Genomic DNA, 26,901 nt, shown 5'->3' with positions numbered 1-26,901 from the left:
GCTTAAATGTGCCTTAATTTAGCTGGAGCCATCCGAACATTGTTTCAGCCAGCCATATCGACTCATATGTAATCACAACAATGTTTCACCTATTTTTGTGTCTGTCCAAGATATCTGCTAGGGATCCCGTTAAACAAAGTTGTGCGTTCAAATGGTCAAGTCTAAAATTCCTGAACAACAAACATTTACAAATAAGAATCGTATTTTTTCCAGAAGTTCTAAACATGATATTCAACACATCACTTCCTTGCACTGGAACACCACTCACTTCAATAAGACATAATAAAAGAAACAATTGAAACACAGAGAAAAAACACTATCAATTCGTAAGCATCTGACGAAGGAGCTAAATGACTCACCTCCAGTAATCCGGGTCACAGAGGCACTGTCGTGCCTCTTATCCACGTAGAACGTGCCTCTCTTACCACGGACAACTAAGCTGACACACACAAGTGTGCCACAAGTTAACACAGGACCGTCCCCTCTCGACAGCTTAACACCGGTCCCTCTCCAAGCCAAATGAGTCACGGAAGCACGACCGTGGCTCAAGTTAACGAAAGAAGAACCATCCTCTGTGATAGACGACTAAATTGAAAAAATACCAAAACAGAAGAACGACCGTGACTTCAACTGTAAAAGGTCCGTGACCTCACAAGTTTCAACGACGAGTCTCTCTCAGCAAATAAGTGAAAGCAAATGTTTCGAAAGAAAGGCACGACCATGCCTTTGAGTAACATCGTAGACGTGCCTCTCCGAGCGAACGTGTAAGAGAAAGCATTTGCGAACAACAGACAGAACTCTGACTCAACATAACATAGCACATGCCTCCACTAACTAGACAGATGTGACTTCACTAGCGGACTAACTAGAAATATTACAGAACATACAACCATGACAGTGACTCATACTAACATAACGCAGTGCCTCTCCGAATTTAATACCCAAAGGAAGGATAACGCCTCTACCAAACATACGACAATGCATCCAATGCCTTCACGGCCATGCCTTTCAAAATCAAAGTACCACCACAATAATAGAAACACAGAAACGCAACCGTCGATAACACAATACTCCCACAGCAAGTATCACACTGGATTACCGTGCCTAAAACAGACAACATATATTGAAACAGATAACACATATTGAAACAGACAGCAAAGTGAGAAAATCTGAAGAATCTTAAACACACTAAAGCTCTGCATAAAAACATTTCAAGCACACAACCACAACCGTATATTCAATATAAAAACAACCATGACAAACACAGTACAAACACAAAGCAAAAGTAAAGCCCCTACCTGTCAATGAAGAAGCTAGCAAACTAATAAGACCAGAGCATGCCTTGCCTAAAACAAAAACAATGCCTCCCTGAACAGACGACTGTGCGCTGCCTAGAATCATGAAAGTGCACATCTGAGTGCTCCCCTTAATACATCTCATCTTATACCAACTCGTAGCAACAAATCATAGAGGAAAATATTCTTGAAGGCACCCAATCAAGAAAAACATAATGGAACGAAAATAAACTTAAATTTCCAAACTAGTCAACTCCATCCGGTTCAAAATAAAACAACCACAATTACAAATTCATCAGTCTATGTAATATTACCCCATACAATAACTATCAAATAACCAATTCATCACACAATCCATCTTGCCAGCACTTCCACCTGGACTACTCCTCAGAAACGTCCTCGCCATCTGAGATCAGGAAGACAGCGACGATGCAGGATGTCCCTCATCGACAGAAACCGGCGGTATAGCTCATAGCTCACATACCCTTCCTAAAGGAAAATCAAATGAAAACATGAATATACAAAAAGAACAAGTACTGTTCTAGCAACAAAGGCAGAAACTAATGAAAATGAAATCTTCACTTACAATAGCTCCATATTTCAGGTGATCAAAAGTAAGTGGCTTCCAATCCCAGTAGTGACAAAGAAGTTCTGGAAAAGATGACTCCAGCTTCGAATAAGATTCGTCAATGATGGCTCCTGCTAAGTCCTCCACGGAGTCCCTTTCTTCGCCGCCTTTGATCATAAACTTCTCTTGGATTTCGATGTGGTACCCTTCTGGAATTCTAATGAAATCTTGAAAAAAGAGCATCTCTAATATTCCTGACGCCCACACTAGAGAAAGTTATACCTCTATTCTCAAGGAAATCCTTCAGGGCAGGACACTCCGTCCTGGCCCTGCAGAAGTGATAGAGCAAAACATGATTCCGCATAGCCAGTTGCATGACAGCGACTTTTCTACGCCCGTAACAATCCTTTCGCGTGAACTCCATGCCGAGACCAACAAACTTGTGCTTTTCCTCGCGCAACCAGTCCTCGTACAAGCCAATGATCTCCTCCACCTTGCCAGGCTCGTTGGTGTACCACACGTCGAGCTTCGTGTTACCATCGGCAACTATAGGATGGTACTCGGTGGTGTTCAAAAAGTCATCCATGGCAACGAGCAGCAAGGTGCCAACGGAGATTCCTAAGACCCTGCGACAAGGTTGGGGAGTGGCGAGGAGGGTGGGAACTGACTGATGTTCTGTGGCTACAATACGACGTGAAGACCTCACAAACACGGCCAGTATTTAACCTTGGCGAGGGACCTTTGAGTTACAATGCGCATTAACGTGTGAACTAGGAACAGCGAATAGACGGTTGTGCTTCCGAAGCTCATAAAACCATGCACTTCGTAAAGTCGTGGCTGTGCACAAATATTTGATGCCGTGGAGAAATCGAGGAGCCTCGAACTTTATTTTACGGTAACTGACACACTGAATAGTCACATCGAACAGCCGGCACATCGGTCATCAATTCCTCCTTTGAACAAAGACCACCAACGGAAGAATCCAATGAAGCAAACAAACAGCCAGCCGTACACCTTAGATCCGAAGGCCAAAACTCATCCGTGCCTCATCTAGCTAGATTCACAACATCTGTCCCTCAATAGTCAAGGCTGGTTTCAGGTGAGGCCCGGGTATGCAGGCACAAGACGCACATATGTGTGTATCAGGCACGGGTATGCAGGCACACGACACACATACATGTCTATTCCACAGGCACGGGTATCACCACAGGCACGTAGAGATACAGGCAGCAACTCGCCAGAAACACGTGAATGCAGGCAACAAAGGCACGGAAACGTAGCCTCTACAGGCACGCGCTTCGGCTTGGCAAGGCACGAATACGGCCTTGCAATTAACGTTCTCGAGCCACGGCTAGACACCCTCTGCGTACAGACATGGAATTGCAGCTTCTCCGACGCACAAGCACGGTTTTCGAATTGGCATTCTGGAGGCACGGATACAAATCCTCTGCATAAAAATCCTCTGGATGCAAAAAAGAGAGGTGGCAGAGGCATCGGTAAGAACACTCTGTTCGAGAGGCACGGTTGCAAACTCTCAAGAGGGACAGCCATGTGACACCGCAGACACATAGACACGTGACGTGTATCACATGAGGATACATCAAATACAAGCAGCGAATCAACGGTAGAAGTGAAAGAGCCACAGTTTTAAAGTGTCTAGAGGCACGAGCGTGTAGAAGCACAGGCACGACGAGTCACAGCCACCGCATCCCCTCATGGACAGCAGGCATCTGGCACCACAGGCACGTAGAGTCACAGCCAGCGTGTCTCCTGAGACAAGCGAATGCGGGTACAGGACGCACGAACTACAACGTATACAGGCACGGAATTGCGACTTTTGTCGCATAGGTACGGCTTTCGAATTGGCGTTCTCGAGGCACGGGTACAAACCACCTGGACGCACAAAAGAGTGGTGGCAGAGGCACGGTTGTGTAGTCTGAAGAGAAACTGCCGTGTGACACCACCACATAGAGACATCGCGTGTGTCACGTGAGGTACATGAATAGCGGAAAAGAAGCCACGGAAGTGAAGCCTCCACAGACACGGATGCGGGCTTCTAGAGGCACGGTCCCGAAGAACACAAAGACAGGAAACTGAAAATGTTGCCTCGTACGTTACCAGACGTGCCTCTCTTGTGCGAATGTGAAAAACACAACAATACAAACACAAACAAACAGCGGTGAATATAAGCCAAACAAAAAACACGCTTCTCCCAAACAATACATATGCGTCCCCTCACGGACGGGCGTCTCGCACCAAAGGCACGTAGAGTCACAGCCAGCATGACGCCTGAGACACGCAAATGCACTTACAGGAGACACCGAATTAAAGCGTATATAGGCACGGAATTGCGGCTTCTCATAGTTATCGAAGCACGGGTACAAACAACCTGGACCCAAAAAAGAGTGGTGGCAAAGGCACGGTTGTGTAGTGTCAAGAGGAACTGCCGTGTGAAACCAGCACGTTACAGACATGGCGTGTGTCACGGATGTACATGCATAGACGGAAAGAAGCCACGGAAGTGAAGCCTGAACATACACGGATGCCCGGATTCTCGAGGCACGGTCCTAAAGCACACAAAGACACGAAACTAAAATGTTGCCTCGTACGTTAGCAGACGTGCCTCTCTTGTGCGAATGTGTAAAAGACAACAATACAAACACAAACAAACGACACTGAATAAAAGCCAAACACAAAACGCGCTTCTCCAAAACAATACATATGCGCCACTTCAACAGGTTCTCTAAATATACATGAACTCGCGCAGACGTCAACAATGAACTTGTAACATGAAAAAACATAAAAAAATTATATTCACATAACATGAGACGGTACTCCATAGGATTGAACTAAAAGTACTAATTAATTATACAAAAAAAGAAATGAAAGTCTTCCAGGAGTCCATTCTGCTCAGACCACCGGGACCATTCTACTCAATTGGAGTTCTGCTCAAAAGCATCAACGGCGTCCGGGGTCGGGAAGACAACGAGGATGCATCATGTCCTTCATAGACAGAACTCGGCGGTAGAGCTCGTAGCTAACATACCCATCCTAAAATAAAAAGCGGATGAGAATGAAGATATGCGTAAAGGGGAAAAAGTACTATTGTTGCAATAAACAAAAATATAAAGACGAAATTTTCACTTACAATTGCCGCATATTTCAGGTGTTCAAGGGAAAGCGGCTTCCATTCCCAGTAGTCATGCAGACCTTGTGGAAAAGACGACTTCATACTCAAGTAAGATTTGTTTATGACGGCTCCTGCCAAATCTTCCATTGAATCCCTTAGATTGCCTCCTTTGATCATGAGCTCCTCTTGAAGGTCGATGTGACACTCTCTTGGGATTTTGAGGTAACTGTTTGCGAGAACATCCCTATCGTTCCTGACGTCGACACTAGCGAAAATTATACCTTTGTTCCGAAGGAAATCCTTCAGAGCAGCGCACTCCGTCCTGGCCTTCCACAAGTGATAAACAAGAACATGCTTGCGCATCGCCAGTTGCATAACGGCAACTTTTCTACTACGATCAAAATAATCCTCTCGTGTGTACTCAGATCAAGACCAACAAACTTGTACCTGTCCTCACGCAGCCATTCCTCATAGAGAGTAAGAATCTCCTCCACCTTGTGGGGCTCATTGGTGTACAACACATCGAGCTTGGTATTACCATCAGCATCTATAAAGAGACGCTCAGTAGTGTTCCTGAAGTCGTCCATGGAACCGAGGCTGAGACGACAATGGAGTTTGACTGTGCTTCTCATACGAGGCGAGGATGACGGGAGCTACCTGCACTTCTCTGGAGGGAATAAGACGCGATAACCTCCAGGAATAGACCACTACTTAACCTTTGGGGAGAGACGACTCAGTTACCATGCACCCATTTAATTGCTAAGGAAACGGTGAATGGACGATGGTGCTTCTGCAGCTCGTGAAACCATGCACTTCAAAACTCACGACTGCCACGCTGTAATCGAGGAGCCTCTAGGTTAACTCTGGCACGGTATCTGGCACAATAAATACTAACAATAAATAGCCATCCCATCGGTCACCAGCACATCTTGACCGAGAGAACAATGCGAAGAGACAAACGAGATGACCCTGTCGTACAAATACTACACTAGGAGTGAACAAAAATAGAAGCACGGTTCGCCAGAACAAAAGCCACACACGTGCATCCACTTTGGTTAAAGACAAACCTCACTAACATCAACGCACCATGTCTGCGTACCACCAGAAACATTGACAAAACAAAAGCACGTCCATGCTTCTGACATACATATAACCGTGGGCTATCATACATATTCCCGCCTGAAGCCAGCGTACATAAAAACAGTGACTCCCCTGGGTCAACGACTGCCTGAAAAAAAATTGCAATACCAAAGTCACGAACCGTGACTCGATTTCGGATGCAAACGTGCCTCTCATTAGCAACCAACATGCCTCCCGTCAATTTGCATCCCCCGACATATCGACCATGCCTCTCCTGTTACAACGACCGTGCATCTAATAACATCATCACCGGTCCTCTCCTAAAGAAACACCCAACCATATCTGATTAAACATGTGATTAAAAAAACACAGAAGCACGAGCATGATTTTCAGCATGTATAACCGTGCCTCACAGAAAGTATGTGAGGCAGGATAGGCACGTAAAAGACTCCGCTCGGAGGCAGCACATCTGGACAACTATAATGGGAGGCAACTGGACGAGTCAAACATCTCGTGTCCCCATAACACCTCGGAATGCAGCACACCATCTACAACCAGCATTCATTCCATTTCGCAGAATAAAAAATAAAACAAGAAGCACTCATTACTACTCTTGCTCTCTCCCGTCTCCTTTATATTTCAATAAGCTCCGACTCCCTCAGCCACAACACAACTCATTTGCCTTCTCCGTCGCCTGCTTCTAGGGTTCGTGCTTCTTCTCCATCTCCTGCTTCTAGGGTTCGTGCTTCTAACCCGCACACAATCGATTAATTTCTAAGCCATACTTCTCTCGTAGATTGCTGGTCGTGGGTGCTTTCCCTAAGCTTCCCATCACAACCCATCTGCCTTATCCGTCCGCCTACTTCTAGGGTTCGTGCTTCTTCCCCGCACACAGTCTCATTTCAAACAAGTTATTGTAGAGTTTTTATTGGGTCTCTTGATTAACTTCCAAGCCATGCCTCTCTCGTAGATTTTGCTAGCCGTGTGCGCTTGCCCTAAGCTTCCCCTACCCAAATCTCCGTTCGTCAACCCTCATTCTTCTTTTGTCCCAGGTAAAAAGCATATGCGTAAGCAGCATGCTCCGATCCGTATTTACGTTTTACGTTTAGGTTTTTCATTTGATAGTTATTGAAGCATCAGATCCGGTACAACGACTTCATTCTCTAAAGGAATATAAAAACCATTTGAAAATCTAAACAAGTGTAATAAACTCTGTCATACTGCTTTTCTCGAAGGAGTAGATGAGAAGATTTATGCTAAATTTGTAGTTGTTGCCTGCCTTCAATATGGCTAACATATTTGAAGCTAGTCGTTGTCTACCTTCCACGTTGAAGCTTGTTTTTAAATTGTTATGATATTCTTGTTTTCTTAACATAGTTTTTCTGAATTATTTAGGTATGATTTGCCCTACCTGCCGCCAACCAGACGGCCCTTGCGAAGCACACCCTGAAGTTCTCCAGGAGTTTGAGGTTATTCTTGATGAAAATTGCTGGAGCCGCATGGTTAGTAAGCATCACTAACAAATTAGTTGCTTACAACACAGTAAAAATCGTCACTGTCACCCATACCCCCTTGCACCTACACTAGGTTCCCCTGCTGCCACTTCTTCGCACCTGCCTTGTATTTTCATTTTCCATTAGCTTGCTTGCCTATGCCCTGATTAATATAGTCCATTAGTTTTGCCTGCCTATGCCTTGATTACTATAATGCATCTTCAGTTCTAATTAAAATTGGTCAACATATGCCAAAAATCTGTGTCCATTAATTTATAATACAATTATGTTGTTATCTGTAATTCTTATCAAAAATTCATATCCAATTTAAGAAAACTTTTAACATTAATAGTACGCGAGTTCAAATTTATACTTACAGGTTGTTATTTGCACTATTTTTTCCAGTATGTACCTTGTAATGTCAGAGTTTTTCTCGCTGAATACATTGAAGAGAAGAAGAAAGAAGCAAGAAAATTGCGTAAACAGCAGGTAGAGCCAGCCCTTCTTACACATGAAGGAAGGTCTTACAATGCTTTGTTTAAGCATAGGGCGAACTACACAAAGTTCTGTGGTGGTGAGTGGAACATCTTTGCGGCTGATTATGAACTTCGTGCTGGAGACCGCATAGAATTTGAACTACCAGACGAGGGTCTCAATCTCGAAATACAAACATATCGAGATAACAAAAGGCTGCTTCCATTACCCCACGTTGGTAGGTATTTAATATTACAAACATTACAAACTTATCTTCTTTCGCTATATTTTTATATTACAAACTTATCTTCTTTCGCTGTAATTTTATATGCATGAATCAAACTGAATAATATTAACCCCGTGTTGGATATAACTTTATCTAACTTTAAAAGGTTTTTCTTTTTCTAGCTCTCGACGATCTTTCTTCTGACGATTTCGACCATGTTCACTGTTGTGTCTACTCTAAGGATATTGAGCTTACCTACGACCAGACACGATTCTTTCTACAACGCCTTTTCGGACATACTTTCATCCGTTGCCGTCCATTTATCCATGTCTTGACTCACACTAACACCAAAGACTACGTCATGCTTGGTTACAACTGTCCTTGTTAAAATACCAAACGTATTTTGCTCATATGTAATATAAACAATACTGACGTAATATTGCTTATATGTAAAATTATAAAGAACCTATTTATTCAAACCTAAAACAACAAAACTTCCGTTGTTCTCTTAATATGTTGTTTTACCTGTTAACACACAAACCTGAACATGCCAGGAACTATATTACTTCCAATATGGAATTTCTTAATGTTTGTGCACTCACCATATTCAGACATTCTTTTATTTATTGTCCAAGTGACAAATCAACGGTTTTAATTTCTATTTAATTTCGATTTTCTTCTAGAAAATTCCGAGGAGCGTTGTCTCAACACTGAAGAGATGGGTGGACATGCCAACCAATGGCAGGGTAACCCTTGAAGCTCCTGATGAACCTACACATGTCATCACTCCTTCGTCGTACTACATCTCCAAAAACGACGGCAGGATGGTAATAGAAAAGTCTTCTTTCAGAGACTTCATATCAGTTGCATCCTTCGTTGAAAAGAACGTTGTTCTAATCACTTCCAAAGAGCGCCATGATCGTTCTGTGTCCATCATCATTCAGCGCATTATGTAGATTCCGTCGGAACCAGCACCTAAAATGGAAGCAAACAGTGTATCTCCTAGAATGTTCAACGCTCGTTTCATGATGATGCCCCCAGGAGCAAAACACTGATTACTATAAGTTTCCTAGTTAGGATGGTAGAGTAATTTAATTATTATGGACCATGTGCTTGCTTGAACTATCGGAATGATCTTTTGCAACTTATGTAGCTCTTACGGAGACTCAACTTGCTGTTTCAACCATCGGAATGATCCTTTGAAACAAATGTTGTTTGAACTATCGAAATGATTCATTCGAAAAAATGTAGTTCTTATCCTTTGAAAAGTTCACAATTCAAAAAACCAAAAAACATAAAGATTCATTTTCAAAAATCAAACGAAACAAGAATCAATTTGTGATTCAAAACCTCTACCAATGCCATGTTATCAAACTTATTCAAACCATCTAGTGAAACATATCTCATTTAAAAACCAAACAGGACTCCGTTTTCAAGTCCAAACTATATTTACTTCAACTTTTCCTAAACACACACTTGTGCACCGAATAACATAAAAACCATGCCTCCCTAACCAAGGAAGATTATTAATTGAAAAAAACGTTTTCACAACAAAGGCACGACCATGCATCTACTGAGTGTTCTACCGTTTACACGACTACTTTCACAGCCAAAGATGGATCACGCAGGCAGCACGCAACGAATAAAAAAATTCAATGAACAAGACAAGTGAAAATCTTAAAAAGACAGATAAAACAAACCCCTGTTTCCGAAATTCTACGCCTGGAACCGGCGCGTGACTAGCAACTGCTCTTTGGCAGTTTCCTTTTTTTGCACGACAAAATAACCCTTTCACTTTTCCGACTCCATTCCATCCTCTTCCTCGAAAGTTTCTCGCCGGCCGCAGTTCACCACCGCACACCTCCAGCCATGGACGACGGGAAACTAACAACACTCACCGAACACATCACTACCCACAGTACAACCGTGCTCGAGGTGGTGTACACCAACGACCCAAGGACCGTGGAGCGGATCATCAAAATGTACGAAGAATGGCTAAAGGAGGAGAAGAACAAGTTCGTCGGCCTCGACCTCGAGTACACACGTAAGAGCAGTTAGATACGACAAGGGATCGCCGTCGTCCAACTTGCCATGCGCGAGCATGTCCTTTTATACCACTACTGCAGATCCGAGCGCTCCCAGGCGTTAGTTGACTTCCTGCAACGGAAAGCGGTAACTTTCACTAGAGTCGACACCAGGAACGACAAGACCATGCTTGCCCGTGCATGCATCAAAATTCCAGACGAGCGCCACGTCGACATCCAGAGGCTATTCTGCATCAAGGGTGGTGGAGAAAGGGACTCCATGGCTGACCTTGCAGCGGCCATCATCGACCCCTCATACAAGAACATGAAGAAATCATTCCCAAAGGAGAAGCACCAGTTCTGGGAGTGGAAGCCACTTTCCCCGATACACCTTGAGTACGCGGCAAAGGACGGGTATGTTAGCTACGAGTTGTACCGTAGAATCCTAATCATCAAGAACGGGCTACGTCACCTCCACCAACAACCAATGAAAGAAAGACTCCGCCCACGTAAGAGCAATGACGAGGGATCTTCCAGCGGCTGGAAGCGCCGGAAGGGAAATAGTGGTTGGTAAATTGCGAGAAAATGGATCTCTACATTAAACTAGTAGGAACTACTATTATCATAATTTAGATTGTATGAACCTATGTTGTAAATATGTTTATTGTTGCTCAAAGATGTTGTGTGTATTGTATTACTATTTTACGTTTGAACTTTGAACACAGTGGTGTGCTCATGTACAAATGCGTACTACGTTTTGCATGTCTAAATGCAATTAGTAAGTTATGTCCCAGTACTGAGCAAGCATATATTGTATCCATGATTATAGAAGGAGAGATATCTCGCACGATATTGTATTATAATTTTCATACTCAACCTTTACAAGATGCATCGTGCATTTACAAGAATATGTGATGATATCGTTGTAAACTTTCAGTACAATGCTTATTAAACATTGGCGTGAACAATTCATAAATATTGCAGAAGATCATTCGGTACACAGTCACAAGCGACGAGAACTTTGTTACTTTAACCACATTGGAAAAAAATCCTTGCCTCCATTTCACATCAAACACCGCTCCGTCCATTTAGAACATCCTTTCTATTGCACACAGGTTCCTCTCCGTACACCAGTTCTGCACGATGCCACAAGACTACACTACTGTGTGCAACTGACCTATGTACAAGTGTGACTCACTAAGTGTCTACTCAATCCATGCATGTGGTGCCACGCACCCGTGACCCTAGAGACTACACACATGTGCATCATTAACCGAGCCCCTCTAACCAGATATTCGGACCGATGCCTCTACTGCCGTACATCCGTGCCTCTAGAATCTTGACAGCAGCAAGAGGGTTCAAAACCGTGCCTCCACACAACCGTGCTTGTACTGACTGCACTTCCGTGCCTCTGTTTGCTGGATCAACGTGACTCACATGAAACCCACAGTAACTCTACGTGCTCCGCACGCGTGATCGCCAATGCAACTTTGGTGCTGCACAGACGCGTCTCTCAGTATACTCGTACCTCCACAACCGTGCTTGTACTGACTATAATTCCATGCCTCCGTTTTGCTCAATCCACGTGCCTCACATAAAACCAACAGTAACTCTACGTACTACACACACACGTGCCTCTCGCATGAAACCCATAGTATCTCGCCCGTACAACTTTGGCGTTGCACACACGTACCTCTCAGTGTACCCGTGCCTCCTCACCACCGTGCCTGCACTGATTTTAATTCCGTGCCTTCATTTGCTTAATCCACGTGCCTCACATAAAAGAGATGCACAGTCGTGCCTCAGAGTAAACAACACACGTGCCTCCACTGTATTGATAACTATGACCCCAATTAAATAACATTTGTCCAAAAAATCATATTTAAAAGAGATGCACAGCCATACCTCTTCTACAAACATACAACAGCAATGAACACTTAGGTTCATATCGTTTCATGTATCTAGACAACATTAAACCGTAGCATAGATTTTTAAACAAAATCCATTTATGTTCAAAGGCTATAACTAACATCACTGCGGCAGAAGATTGAAGATAACAACAAGCCTCACATCACGCTCTTTGAAAGTTATCAGCACCAAGTTGTTTACTTCAATAGACAATGCCTGGAGAAAATCACTGAAACCTTCCTGTTTGAACACCATTCTACTACCCAAGCCAATGAAGTAGGAGCAAGGAGTGCTCACATATATATCATCATCACCAGATTCCAAAGTAACTTCAAGGGTTAAAACGCCAGTCCTAGGAAAAGTCACAAACTCCTTCAAACTCCTCACAACAATACCAGGAATAACCTGACAAAAAACATCAAGCTATCAGAAATAGAACAGAAATTCAAAACTATAAATAGAAGAGATAATAAAAATAAATAAATAAACAGAAACAAAGAAAAAACAGTGGAAAAAAATTTGACCATATGATGACCATTAACATTCATGGAATCAATCCTGTGAACAAAAGGACAACAGGATATGTAGACATCATCAAAGAGTTGACACCTCATGAAATACATCTGCTGATAATTAAGAAAAACACCACGGGTGTAATAACAACTCCCAACAAGTTCCATCTCGGAGTCGCTCAAACCATCAAGAGCTACAAAATATAATTACACAGGCTCAAGGGAACAAAAAATCATCATGTGCAATAAAACAAGCTAAAAACTTCCTTAAAAATAAACCTTACCAGCAGACGGTAAAGGAGACAACGCATCTCCACGACCAACACGATAAAAATCAATACCAATCCATGTTCCATAATGTTCAAGCCTAATGGTCATTATATCACGAGGACGAACACCATAATCATTGACCAATCGTTCCCAGGAAGGACCATGGAATTTGCTCCTCAACTGACCATGACTAAACAAAACACCATACAAATAACCCTCATTGCACTGAAAAGCAAGATCAGTATCTTCGTCACCCCTCTTTATGGCTAAAGCCCTACACTCCTCGATGTAACGAGCAAGATGAACTCTAACACTGCACGGAACATACTGCACAACAAATCAAAACAAGGATCATAATCAAAACCTAAACAGCATGAGCAGCACCAAAAGAAATAAGCGTGTGTGCCAAAAATTGAACAATTATAAAATGATATTCTTACAACACGCCTCCAACAACGCCGATCCAGGACCACACTGAACCCATCTACAGAAGAATCAACAGAAGAACACGGGCCACCAGGCATACGGCAAAAAGGACAAGCCATAACTGCAAGGAACACAATGATTATCAAGAACTAATCCCACAAAACCCAGTTGAAACTTGACATCTGATAGTGTTGGTAGTCCCCACCCGTAACTACCCCATAAATCTCCATATCCCGGAAATATAATGGGAACAAAAAGAGAAAGGAAAAAGGAAAACAGGGAACCCACGAAGGCAACCGGTTGGGAACGGCGATCACGCGAACGGGGAAGCGCAGTCGACGCTAAAGAAGGACCACCGTAAGAGCAGGCAACAAGCGCGGCGGCCGGGATAGGGACCGCCGTAACCACGCGACAAGAGCGGCGGCCGCGACGGGCGGAGACGACGGCAAAGAAAGAACAGTGCTCCACGACGGTTCACCCACACCAGAGAGAAACAGATCTCAAAACAGATCAAAAGGTTTTATAAAACATTAAAAGTATAAGGACTAAAGTGAAAAAAAAACAGAAAGGGAAACCAGAAACCGAAAAACACGAGAAACGCCGTGCGCGCGTCAAGTGTCGCGCGCGGAGCGCCTCGGAAAAGTCTCCCGACCGCTCCGCGCGTGACACTTGGCGCGCGGGGAGCGCTCCCCGACTAATCGTTGCGAGGAGCGCTCCTCGATTAGTGATTTCGGGAATAGAGAGAGACGGCGCTCGGTAATGTGGGATGGGCCCGCAAGCCCACCTCGCACTCGAAGCCCGGGACGGCGGCAGCTTTGAAATACCTCCGCCTTGGCGGCTTGGCGCCCAACGTAACCGCCTCAACCAACAGCTTTCCTCGCCGGAGCCCCAAGAAACCAAGAACCCCTCGCCCTCCCTCCACCGCCGCCGCGCAGCAGCCCACCGCCTCTGATCTCCAGCGCCGGCGACGATGGACCGCTTCCAGGACGGGCACCACGTGCGGCTGCGGAGCCTAGTGCACCGCACCTACCTCCACGCGGCCGACGACGGGGAGAGCGTCACCCTCAGCCAGATCCACGGATCCCTGAACGCGGTGTGGGCGGTGCACATCTACAACGGCGGAGACGACGCTGCTGTCGGCTGCGACTACGGCGGCGGCCAGCGCCTGCTCCTCCACAGCGCCGCCTACGGCCGCTACCTCGCCGCCACGGCCACGCCGGCGAGGCTCGGCCACAGGGGCCTCCGCGCGGAGCTGCGCGACTACGACCAGCCGGGCGTGGAGGCCGTCATGTGGCAAGCCGTGGGGTCGGGCTTCGGGGACGACGTCGTCCTGCTCCGCAACGTCGGCGGCCGCTACCTCCGCGCCAACGGCAGGTACATCCGCTGGAACGCCGGCGTCAGCGTCGACAACAGCTTCAGCTCCATGATGTACTGGGTCGTCGAGCCCATCCCCGCCAGAGAGGACATGCCTGCCCTTCCTGCCCCGCCGCCGGTGAGTTTGCCATGACCGACCCGCTTCTTGATACCTCTTCTTCTTGAATTGCTTTCGGCGATTCAGCGAATTCTTCTTGAACCGTAGTTCAATTCTGTTTTAACTGCAGAATCCTCCATACGGATACCTCCTCGGGGTCATCTACCCGGAGCCGGAACGGCTGATCCGGTTCGTGCGGGCGCTCAACGACGGGCACTACCCCGAGGACCCCGAGGACGGAGGCTGGCAGCAGTTCTGGTTCAGGGGGAGGTCCGCGTTTCGCCTGAGGGACGACCTGGGGTTCCTCGTTGGCGCCGGCGTGTACTACCCGAACATCGCCATGTGCGTCCGAGCGGGCCGCCATGGGAGGCTGACCCCGCTCGTCGTCGACCTGCCCGACGGCGGCTACGGCGAGACCCTCGAGATTGTCGTCTTCCTGGCCGACACCCCTGGTGAGAGCCTCTCTCCTAATGGTGACAAGAACTGAAAACCGATGGTCTTTGATTGAATTTTCTCCAGATAGATGATGTTTTTGGGTTTAATTTAGTGGGGTGTTAGTCTACTTGTCTTACTGAAGCTGTTACAACCTGACAAACAGATTACTGAAATTGTTCTAGTCTGAAAAACAGTTAACTGGATCTGTTGAAGTCTGAAACTGTTAGTTGTCTGCAACTGTGGAAATCTTGTAGATAAGTAAAAGATGATCTGAAATTAACAGAGAAGATGGTGGTACCCGTTTTATTTAGCCCATTTTACTCACGAAATTCAGGTTCCAACAATACTACATAAATCTCGTTTCTGCACATAGTTGTATTCAGGTTTTGTACACGAGCTGCAATCTTGGTCTTGTTATTCTTTTTTTTATTTGCAAGACTTTGAGATTTAAATTGTTCAGAAATGTACTGTAGTTCTTGAATCTGTTTTTGCTGCATGAACATGATATTTGGGGTCTTGCTTCGTCGAGTGCTAACCTGACCGTGCTTGGAAAAAGGATATTATTATTCGTTTTGTTAGGAAACTGTTGTTGTCCTGTAGAAAGGTAAAAGTAGTAGGATGAAACTAGTTGCACATTTCTGTCCTTGATTCAGATAATTCAGTTGTTCCATTTTATAACATTTGCCGCTAGTAGAAATTATCTAAGCTAAAAAGCCAAATCAAGTTCAGTCATCCCATTTCACCTTTGCAGAGAAGAAGATACTAATTCTCTAACCTGTGAATACAATTCAGCTAGTATCTTAAAATAGTACATAAAATCTTTAGTTCCTTGCACATTATATTGTTTCAACTTTTTTTCCTTCTTGGTCTTGTTATTAATTGTTGTTCTGCTGCCTAATTGGCTCATAATTTCTGCTAATTCAGCCTACAATGATCTGCGACACCCGGATGTCCACGCAGAGTAGAGGAAGATCGGAGCGGGGGTCCTGAAAGTTCACATGTCCACAAGTTCCGCTGCCTGGACGACAACAGAACTGGGCGCCTACTTTTGCCTATAGATAGATAGATAGAGTTTCAGAAAACTCTCTGTTTCTTCTGCTAACTAAACTTGCTCCGTTCTGGTTTCAGAACTGCTGAGAGTGTTGCGTCCAATGACTGAACAATTTTGTAATTCTGAGATGTGATTTCTGGTGTGCTTCATAGACGAAGCATTTCACTGTAGGGGTTATTCCGTTATTGCAATGAGTCGACGATTCTGCGATATTTGTAGATCGATGGTCTTTGATTGAATTTTGTTCAGATTTTGGTGCAGATCGATGATGCTTTTTGGGTTTAATTTAGTGGGGTGTTAATCTACTTGTCTTACTGAAGCTGTTACAATCTGACAAACAGGTTACTGAAATTGTTCTAGTCTGAAAAACAGTTAGCTGAATCTGTTCAAGTCTGAAACTGTTAGGTGTTGGGAATTGTCTGAACTGCTGTAATCTTGTAGATAAGGAAAATATGATCTGCTATTTGGGGAATAAATCATTGTAGAACTTGAAACTCCACGTTGGTGGTGATATCCGTTTGATTTAGCCATGTTTACTCGCGTTGAATAACCTGTGAACAAAACTCAGGTTCCAACAATAAATAAATCTCGTTTCTGCACATGAGCTTTATTCAGGTTTCGTACATGAGCTGCAATGTTTGTCTTGTTATTCTTCTTATTTTCTGACCTGATCATGCTTGGAAAAAGGATATTATGATTTGTTTTGTTAGGACCTGAATTTGGGGAGCTGTCTCAAACTGTTGCTGTCCTGTAGAAAGATAAAAGTAGTAGGTGCCATGTAGATTTATCGGTCTGTGTATGCAAGGTAAAGGATGGCCTCAAGCTAGTTGCACATTTCCGTCCTTGATTCAGATAATTCAATTGGTCCATTTCATAACATCTGCCGCTCGTAGAAATTGTAGAAGCTAAAAGGCCAAATCAAGTTAGTCATCTCATTTCACCTTCGCAGAAAGCGCTTTTCATACAAAATGACGTTGCCAAACAACCTGCACTCCACTATCAGCGTAGTGCACATCAGCGTACTTTGCCAGGACACAGGAATAGTATGCAAAGCATTTTAGCTACAGATATGCTTGAGTCCCCGACTCCCTGTGAAATCTGTCAAATACCTTGTTCCAGATTGACATGGCTCTTTTGCAACAGGAGTTTTGGACCCCGTAAACAAAGGAGCATATCACCTGAGGTGAATGCCTAGTGCCAGATTGACTTTGCTCTGTCGAATGCCTTGTCACCTTCTGAGCCCGGCGGGACAGCACTGTACCATAGAATCTGGGTGATTAGGAGAAGGAAGTTTTTCTACCATCACCATGAAGGCAGTGCACAAGCAAGCAGAGCCCTGGGAATTCAACATTTGCAGGCTCATTACTTCAGTTTGCTGCTCCGCAACAGCATACACCTTCTCTGCTTCTCAAAACGAAAAAAAAAAAACACCAGACTAAAGGAGACTAAAGGAGGCACTAGCTGCAGGAGACTAAAGGAACGCAGAATAACATCACCGGTACATTGAGTACTCCAGGCAGCTCGAAATACGGTGTCATCAGCTTATGCAGAACCTTCCGTCTTGTAGACTTGTAGTTCCACCGCCAAAAGAGGCTTCCAAAAGATTCACCATAAACAGGGTTATCTCACATTGAATCAGTGGCGAGAAACCTCTCATGCACTGAGTAAGGATCGAGCTCGAAACAACCTCGAAGCTAGCCCCCTTTCCATTTGTCAGATGGAAGCAAGGAATCTGATGAGAGAACTTTAGGCACTCATCCTTAAGTATCATCTGCACAGCTCCCTCTCTTCTATATACTGCCTGTAATTAACCATCCACCTTCCTTAACAGCTGAACTTGTACGGACAAATCTAAAAAGAAAAGATTTTGATAAGAGAGTAAAGAATATATTATCCTATTCTTTCTTCCTTGAAATATTAAACAACAAACTTGCATTAACTAAGTGCCATAATCCCAATTGTAAGAATAATACTATAACAATAAAGGATTTTAACGGAACGCAAAGGGGAGAATAAAACAAATTCATAGGGGTGACATGATGCCATCAGGAGCTTACAGAGTTAACAAAAAAAATGGAAGGCCTAAATTATTGCAGATGATCAAGGATCATTTGTATTGAAAGATCACCCAAGTCTTTCACCTACAAATTTAACAGGTACAATGTCCATTTATTTTCTCCGGGCAATACTCTTCTTTTTACTTGTTAATTTGGACCACAATCTCCATTCTCCAAAACACACATGTGACAATTTCTTTGTCTAATTATATGTTACGTATTAAAATTTGACGGTAATATCAGTCTCCGAGAACAATATCCAGCCTTGTACAACATTGCTCGCGATAAGAATAATACAATTGTGCAGGTGCTCAGTTCACCCCCGCCAAATATTTCATTCAGGTGTGATTTGATTGGCCCCCGACTTATCTCATGGCATAATCTGTTATCCCGTCTGGATTCGATTAGCCTGACACAAGGCCGGGATGTGTTTCGCTGGAACCTTACTACATCAGGGTCTTTCACAGTAGACTCTATGTACCGTGCGCTCACGCATTCTGAGGTACCGGTGAGTAATAACAAGAAAATTTGGAAGGCGAAGAATCCACTAAAAGTTAAAATCTTCATGTGGTAGTTGTGCTAACCAAATACAACCTCGCATGGTGCAACTGGCCAAGGAGTAAAAAGTGTTGTTTCTGTACTCATGATGAGACAATCAAACACCTCTTTTTCCAATGCAAGTTTGCATGTTCTATGCGGTCAGTCATCCAAATAGCGTTGATCTGTATCCGCCCACAAGTGTTGCCAATATTTTTGGTCATTGGTTGGACGGAATTTCAAATAGGTTCAAAACACTAATAAGGGTGAGAGTATATGTCTTGCTATGGTCGCTTTGGCTATGTAGAAATGGTTTCGTTTTTAACGACAAAAATGTTTCTCCTCTGCAGGTTATTTTCCGTTGTACGCACTCGCTTCATACGTGGTCTGCACTACAACGAGCGGAGTACCAACCGTTGTTCAAGACGGTGTGTACGCGGTTGGAGCAGGTGGCTACGGAGGTTTGTACCCAACATGGGTGTCAACATAATCTCCGGATCGGTCCACCAATCGGCATATGCATAGTATCGGTCTATAGGATTCTAATATTGCCAATGTTTCAGTTGTTTTCCTTTCTTTTTGTCAGACTTCTGGTGTTTGGCTGTGTGTATTCTAGTTATGTAGAGGCCGGGTGTTCCTCATAAGGTTTTGTATCCGCTTGATGCTACTTTTTGAGATAATAAAAGTGCCCTTTATTGAAAAATAAAAATTTGATGGGAAAACAACAGTATGAAAGTACCTTCGGTAATGAATCTACCAATACAATTTTCATACAGATACAAATGGTTTTGTGTGTATTAGTGGTCAGAGATTTAGAAGTTTGACTGCACATTCCAAAGTGAGATCTATTGACAATAGAGGTAGTATCACGAATCGTGTCAAAAAAAGAGGTAGCATCACGAATAATAAAGTATTTTGTTGGCAAATAGTTAGGCATAAACGTTAAGGCACACTGAAGCTATCATTTAATAAATGACATCGGAATAAAAGAGCGGAACGAACCATGCCTTTAAGTAAGTGCAACTGATGATGTCATTATGTATTAGCCAGAGTATATTTTCGAACAAGCTGGTCATATAACGGAAGATGATTCTTAGAAACAAAGACCCCGAACCTGTAAGCAGATGAAAAAAAGATATATATATCAAAGGTGTAATAGTTTTATTGTCTGTTAGGTCCTGGACAGAATGAATTAATGAAGATTACAACACATGTAGTTTTACCCTTCAAGAAGTGCGAGTCGCCCTGGAGAAGAAAACAGTTTCGCTATTGCCTCAAGTGGGTCTTTGATGTGCATGGTTTTCAATTTTAAGGCCTTCATAAATCCAACAAACTCTCCGTACTCTGCAGTACTGAGCTTTTCTCGAGCCTAATAAAAATATCGGAAATTAAGGATTATTATCTCATACATGAGTGCAAAGATAAACATCCTAACAAGATAGCACTTGCTCGGCAAAGCGCAAGACAAAATCAAATTACAAAGAACAAGCACAAGCAGCATACCAGCTTCAAGAAGGCCGGTACAGTAGTAGATTCCTGGCCTCCGCATCTTTCTTGAATAGCCTCATTCTTTTCACATGCTTGTTCAATAGTACTTCTCCTTGATGGAGGTGTAGATTGTTCACCTTGGTATCCAGTTAGATCTCTTGACTCGACATTATGTTTTAACTGTGAAGAAACATTGTCTGCTATTTTAGCCTTTTTACGTCTCGCAGAAGTATGTTCCTTCAAATGTCCATGCATAGTCGCATTATCAGTCAAATCAACAACATAAGAATTCTGAGACAATTTGCGCCTTGAGGATACGATTTGTGAAGTAGAGGAACAGCCATGTTTCATAGGAAGGGTAGCGCAATTGGCAGAAGTGATGTGGGTAAACTTCATATCATTGTTTTTTCTGGTGGTTGCACCCAATGATACTGTAGCTTCCTGGTGCTCATTTACTGCCATGGCAGGCTAGCAAGAGATATAATACCATCAATAAATCAGAAGTACTAAACGGAATATTGAACATCGATGTGGATGGAAAGGATATAGACAATACCGAGTCAGATAGAATCTCCTGCAGCAGACATTTGTCTGCAAGCGGTGTAATGCTATCTGCATGTAACAACATTTTTGTAACAATTAACTGCTAAATAAGAAACATCAATAGAATAAGAGATTGGCACAAACAATGTTGCAGATCAGCACAAACACAATATATTAATTAAACACAACACTTCATAGCATATAAACCAGAACTGTAAGAAATGTCCTGTTGTCCATTTTCAATTTTCCGTTGTTGCACTGTACAATGTAGACCAACCTATAATCAACATTCAACCATTGGTTTAAATAGTTTTTTTAAGATTAGTGTTGTGCAGCTAGACTGTGTCACCATATTCTATGAATTATAAATAAAAGTGGGTTACAAAGATATTCTTGCAGTATCATTCAAAAAAAGTGCTGATTATATCAGTACCTTCTACAGCATAATGATTGTATTTGGTGCCAAAGTCCTGACCTTCCACTGATCTGCTTTCTGGAACAACAGAAGCAAAAGCCTCTTCATGTTAGGGGGAAGCGCGGCAGGATCAAGTTCAAGAGCTCCTTCTGGAATACCTTCTCTTTCAGTTCCCCTCACTGAATGATGAGGGACACAATGTGAAAACATGAGCGTGTGATCCTGAGGTATCACTAACGGAGTTGCTTCTTTCGATTGCTTAAATAAGCTAACAAAGCCTTCTATTTTTACAAGCAGCATGACAATGATGCTAGTGCTTGTCGTGAAATCAGAAACAACTTGAACAATTTCATACTCAAAATCTGTGTGCTTGTCAGCATCCGAACTCCAACCAATGTCCCATCCCTTGAAAAGGGCCCAAACTTCACCTTTCCTAGGATATATCTCATACAAGTTTCCTGTTTTTCTTTTCACACAGGAAATAATCTGGGAGAACATATTAGTTTCTTTAGCTGTGTCTGACGCTCCATGATTAAAACATCCACACGCAATAGGCAGTTCCCCACGTGACCATGTCACTTCTGCTTTATTTGTGGGATCAAATTCCAGCCAAACAAAGTGTACTTTAAACTTTGGGGTCATTTGTACCTTTGTAATCCGAGCATAAAATCTTGGCATAAAGCTTTGAGTATCATAGACAGCCCAGATCTGGTTGGGTCTAAACTGACTTACATCTCGAAGTTGGTCGAAGTTAAAAAAATCAGTACATAATACTTCTACTCCAGCATCATCAGATTCTTCATCAACATCCGTACCTTCTACAGCAGAGGGAGTGTAATGCTCCCCATTCTCTACCACTGGTGCCTTTGCAAAGATCCCTCCATTCATGCATGTACCATGCTGTCTCTCCCCAGCCCCTTTGGATTCCTTGTGAGATTTATTTCCTCCAGACGAACCAGCATATTTGGCATCAAACTCCGAGCCTCTTACTGACATGCTTTCTGAAACGAGACATGTGAGAGGCTGTTCCAAATTAACGGGAAGCGCTGCAGGATCAAGTTCAAGAGCTCCTTCCTGAATGCCTTTGCTTTCAGTTGCACCCATCAAACGGTAGGGGATATAATGTGAAAACCATATTGTGTCATCCTGAGGTATCAGGTATGGAGTAGCCACTTCAGACTGCATAAATAAGCTAACAAAGACTTTTATCTTGACAAGTGGCATCACAATGATGCTAGTGCCAGTTGTGAAATCAGAGAGGACCTGAACAACTTCATACTTGTAGTTCTTTTGGTTGTGAGCATCTGGACTCCAACCAATATCCCATCCCCTGAGAAGGGCCCAGACTTCACCTTTCCTAGGATATATTTCATAAGAGTTCCTTCTACCAGTGAATATCGCATGTACAGGATGAGAAAAAGGTTTCGTGTCGGTGTAAATCATAATACCATGGGTGGTGGAAACCCTATAGGTTCCACACCCAACCGTTCGATCTATTACCAATCTTTCCTCCATCTCTCCATCAGGACAAAGTTCAAGCCATTTTGCATGTACCTCATTATTCTCGAGATCAACTTTCTCTATGAAGGCATAGCAATTGGGAAACTTATCTATGTCACTGTAGAGAGCCCAGATCTGCCCAGGTTCGAACTTCTGAAGCAATCTAATTTCTGAAAATACTCCTGCACTTATCCACACCTCAGCAAACTGTTGATCTGGACCAAAAGGAACAGGTTGCTCAGTTAAAGCATGTGCTATAAAGGCCTTCGAGCAATTCTGGCAGTGGACAGCTCTCTTCAAAATTGAATGGTAATACTGATATTTGGTGCCACAAGTTGGATAGCTGGTCCAAAATGTCCGCGGCCTTGCAGAACTTGAGCCTGATAGCTGTTGTTGCTGACACTTATTATCAAGATTCATAGTAGTATGGAGTGAGATATACTACTTCCAGACAACAAAGAACAAGCAATAGACCAAAAAAGGTAGCTTGTCAATCTGCACCAAACAAACACAAAATTATAATTAAGAACTTTCAAGAGTACATTCTTAAACAGAAGAGCAGTGAGCGCTTCTTGCTACATAAGGGTGTGTACGCTGGTGCTATCTTAGCAATGCCATCTAGCCATCTTTACCAACATGAAAGACCATGAGCACTCAAAATGTAATGCATATGTTATATAATCTATTTAGGCTTCATCAGATAATTCATAGGCTAAACATGTGGCAGATCAGTTTCAAGAAATATGTGCTGAACTGATCAGAGAGCCCTCCCAGGTCCCAGCAGGGTTCAATTTCCCAGTTAGTCGCAACTTAGTTTTCCAGTGGATTCTGGTTAAACCTGTGTCTTCATCTTCTCTTTGTGTCTTTCTCAGTTTTTAAATACTCCCTGAAAAATTCTCCTTTGTGTTTTGAGGAGGAACCCTTTGACAGGCTGGCTACAATATTGATTTCAAGGTAATGTGCCACAAAAAAAAAGGACAATTAAAACTCCACAGTTGGTGGCGTGTACACTGCCTTCTAATGCACAACAACGCGCATTTAGATGTGTGCTCGAGAAGAAAAAAGGGACAACGACAACTGATAGCTTAGCAAGATGATAAAAACACTCTGTCCGCTACAAAAGAAAGAAAAAATAATAATTATGATCTTCATCAGTGACTTTAGCGAGTGTAATCCCTTAAGTACATCAGATTTCTCCCTACCTTATGTGCAAGTTTCGTTATACTTCAATTTTTTGCTCAATCATGTACTCCCTCTGTAAACTAATACATGATGTTTTAGGTCACTAAGCACTAAGCAGTGACCTAAAACATCATGCATTAGTTTACAGAGGGAGTATTACTTTAATGATGTAATGCCCATTTCTTGATTTTTTGTACTAGATAAAGGAAAGGGTCAAGTTATTAGTCTCTCTTAACTATCCGCTGAGTCTATTTTTTACTAACCATGTAATTTACATCCACAGCTATACCACTTCAAATAATCCCATTAACCTAAATACAGTACCATGTTTTTCACTGATACAGCATCCTATTAGGCGGCATGGTTGTCAGCTGTCGCCTTGGAACAGACACCACCCCAAACTCCCAAGTTCTTGTCGCAGTCCAGTTATCACCCCGGAACAACAAATCTGTGCAGTCCACTCATCAGTGACCTGTTCTTCAAGCTCCACTGCGAACGTCCCTTACAAAATCTAAAGCAACTAACTCACCTACATTCATTTTGTCTCTTATGCAGTAAGTCTGAATGTGGCTGTTTGTATTTCCCCTGTTTTTTGCTCAAAATTCCCCCCTTTCCCCCATAACAGAGAAAGGCTTTGTGGTACATCACAAGCCCAATTCCACACTGCAGAGGAGACCAAAAGAGATACCAATCCTCTGGTGCGCACGAATCCTGCTATAAAACCTCAAACCCTAACGGGAGTAGAAACCGAGCCCATGTCTAGGAATGAGCGTGACGGATCGACCCAAAATCAGCGCGTGAAAGCGAGCGGCTCAAGTCCCCCCAAACCCTAGCCGACCAAAAGGAGATCCTAGACCCGGTGGCCATGATTGAATCCGGATTTTGCCCCAATTTCATCAGCCAAGACGTACGGCATTAAATCGAACGCGAGCCTTTTGCTGCCTCAACGCATGCGGGAGGGGAGAAAATGCGAGTACCTCAACGCGAGCCTTGTAGGCGGCCAGGACGATGAGGGTCTCCGGCGAATGGCAGCAGGCGACGCCGACCCCGGCCGACGAGGAAGAGGAAGGGAAAGGGGCGAGTTTTTTTTTTCCTGAGCTGGAAAAGGGTGAGTTTCAGTGGCAGGCGGGGGTGAGGAGAGACGATGTGGAAGTACTGAAATGCCGGAGATGAACCAACGAAACGAAGGAAAACAAATTAGAGCATCTCCAGCACTTCGCCCCGAGGATTTGAAAGAGCCCCGTCTGGGGTGAACCGGCGATAAATTTGGTGTGGGGTGGTAGGTTTTCCAGTCGCCGCCCCAAGGTCGCCCAGACGCTTTTTTTTAACCATACTTAGCCAAAATTCGGTCAAACACGATACAGAATTCGACGAAATTTAGGCGTTCCATTTTTTTACATATTAAAAATATAATTTAAAAACAAAATAAAAAACAACGACTACTACGCCGCTGCCGCCCCGCCGCCGAAGAGCTTGTCAAAGGCACTGTAGTCGCTGCCGTCGTCGTCCTCCTCCTCCTTCACGCCGCCCCCGTCCTTGCTACACCCATGTCCTAGGTCGCCTTGGCAGACGGGTTTGGTTGGCGGCGGTGCCTCGTCGTCGCTGTCCTCGAGGACGATGACGCCGCTCTCGTCACGGCCGCGGCGCCGAGCGGCGATCTCCTCGAGGGCGCGGCGTTGGCGCTCCATCTCCAGCCGGACGTACTCCTCGCGCGCCCACTTGAGGGCGGCCTCATCGGCGGCGGCCATGTCCTCGTGCTCGTTCTTCACGGCGACGAGCCCCAGCTCCGTCTTCAGCTTGACGAGGCGGGAGGAGGGAGCAGAGGGGCCACGCACGCCCTCGTTGATGACGAGGGCGCTGCCGCGGGTGCGCCGCCCAAGCAGCGTCTCCACGGGCTCGGCCTTGACGTTGGCGAGTGCCGGTGAACCGGAGGAGGAGGAGGAAGAGGACCCGCCCGCCATGCGCCTCGACAGCCAATGACCGCCGCTCCCGCGGGGGACCGGGGCCGGGGCCGCCGGGTACTCGAGCGGCGGCTCGTTGCCGCCCTCGAGGTGCTCGAGGACGAAGTGGAGCGTGCGCCCGGGGACGCCCCACCACAGGCGGCGGCCGTCGGTGTTATGGCGCCCCCTCACCGGCGCGTTGTTGGTGGAGGCGAGCTGCTCCTCTTGGCCGCGTTGGAAGTACGCCGCCCAGTACGCGTGGTTGCTAGCGGCGTACTCCGGAAGGCCCCGCACCTCCTCCGGCAGGGAGGCCCGAACGCGCGCGATCTCGGCGTGGAAGCGGTCGGCTTCATTTGGCTGCGGGGGGCGGGGACGCCTCCGGCGCTGAGCCTCCACTGCCCCGGCACGCGCATGTCTGGCGGCGCCGGGTAGTTCGCCTCGTGGAGGAGGTAGGCCTCCCGCTCGTGCAGGTGCCGGCGGCTGAAACCGTTGGCCGCCGCTCCATCGCCGGGGAATCGCTCTCCCACCGGCGGTTGTAGACGCGACGCCTGTAGACGGGGGAAGAGAGAGAGATAGACGAGATGGGGGCGTCGGCGACGAGAGAGGGACTGCGGGCGAATGAGAGTGCATCCACCGGCGAGGGAGGGGCGACTTTTATAGCGGCCGGGGGCGGCAGACGTGTATACGCGTGGCAGGAGGGGGCGGGCACGCGTCACCGCGCCATCACTGCGCCGCCCGTGAGAAATCAATGGAAGGATGACTGGCGGCGGCCTTGGCATTGATTCCCCGCGGGAAAACGAGGCGATGAGGAAGACGAAATGCGGCTGGTCGCTGACTCGGCGGGTCCATCGGGCTTTCGTGCCAAAAATGTTTCCC

The 26,901-nt window shown here is 44.8% G+C and overlaps 2 protein-coding genes, 1 long non-coding RNA gene and 1 other non-coding gene across 4 annotated transcripts; 2 read left to right on the top strand and 2 right to left on the bottom strand.

Annotated features, from left to right (window-relative positions):
* The first annotated feature begins 10,135 nt into the window (after positions 1–10,135).
* On the top strand, positions 10,136–10,864 carry LOC141040700 (uncharacterized). Its single transcript, XM_073506817.1, has 2 exons — positions 10,136–10,302; positions 10,393–10,864. Exons 1-2 carry the CDS (start codon positions 10,136–10,138, stop codon positions 10,862–10,864), a joined length of 639 nt encoding a protein of 212 aa, XP_073362918.1.
* A 1,314-nt stretch (positions 10,865–12,178) lies between these two features.
* LOC120974907 (uncharacterized) lies at positions 12,179–13,793 on the bottom strand. The gene is made up of 2 exons (XR_006670981.2): positions 12,723–13,793; positions 12,179–12,603 (listed from the first exon to the last, which is right to left on the bottom strand). It is a non-coding gene; the product is annotated as an uncharacterized lncRNA (long non-coding RNA).
* Positions 13,794–14,376: 583 nt separating this feature from the next.
* Positions 14,377–16,352, top strand: LOC109761527 (uncharacterized). The gene is made up of 3 exons (XM_073507803.1): positions 14,377–14,898; positions 15,008–15,329; positions 16,237–16,352. Exons 1-3 carry the CDS (start codon positions 14,377–14,379, stop codon positions 16,275–16,277), a joined length of 885 nt encoding a protein of 294 aa, XP_073363904.1. The 3' UTR covers positions 16,278–16,352.
* Positions 16,353–19,965: 3,613 nt separating this feature from the next.
* Positions 19,966–25,213, bottom strand: LOC109761536 (uncharacterized). Its single transcript, XR_006669255.2, has 6 exons — positions 25,063–25,213; positions 21,422–23,398; positions 21,002–21,057; positions 20,461–20,913; positions 20,181–20,326; positions 19,966–20,071 (listed from the first exon to the last, which is right to left on the bottom strand). It is a non-coding gene; the product is annotated as an uncharacterized protein (transcript).
* Between the last annotated feature and the right edge of the window lie 1,688 nt (positions 25,214–26,901).

The sequence above is a fragment of the Aegilops tauschii genome, chromosome 2 (genome assembly GCF_002575655.3).
Source record: "Aegilops tauschii subsp. strangulata cultivar AL8/78 chromosome 2, Aet v6.0, whole genome shotgun sequence".
NCBI classification, from domain to species: domain Eukaryota; kingdom Viridiplantae; phylum Streptophyta; class Magnoliopsida; order Poales; family Poaceae; genus Aegilops; species Aegilops tauschii.
Note: the sequence above shows the minus strand (reverse complement) of the source record. Positions and strands in the feature narration are given on the sequence as shown.

Coding starts and splice junctions, on each gene's coding strand:
- LOC109761527 (XM_073507803.1), top strand. CDS start 14,377: ATGGACCGCTTCCAGGACGGGCACCACGTGCGGCTGCGGAGCCTAGTG. Junction 14,899..15,007: donor CCCTTCCTGCCCCGCCGCCG/GTGAGTTTGCCA, acceptor TTTTAACTGCAG/AATCCTCCATACGGATACCT. Junction 15,330..16,236: donor CTTCCTGGCCGACACCCCTG/GTGAGAGCCTCT, acceptor CTGCTAATTCAG/CCTACAATGATCTGCGACAC.
- LOC141040700 (XM_073506817.1), top strand. CDS start 10,136: ATGGACGACGGGAAACTAACAACACTCACCGAACACATCACTACCCAC. Junction 10,303..10,392: donor TTCGTCGGCCTCGACCTCGA/GTACACACGTAA, acceptor CCACTACTGCAG/ATCCGAGCGCTCCCAGGCGT.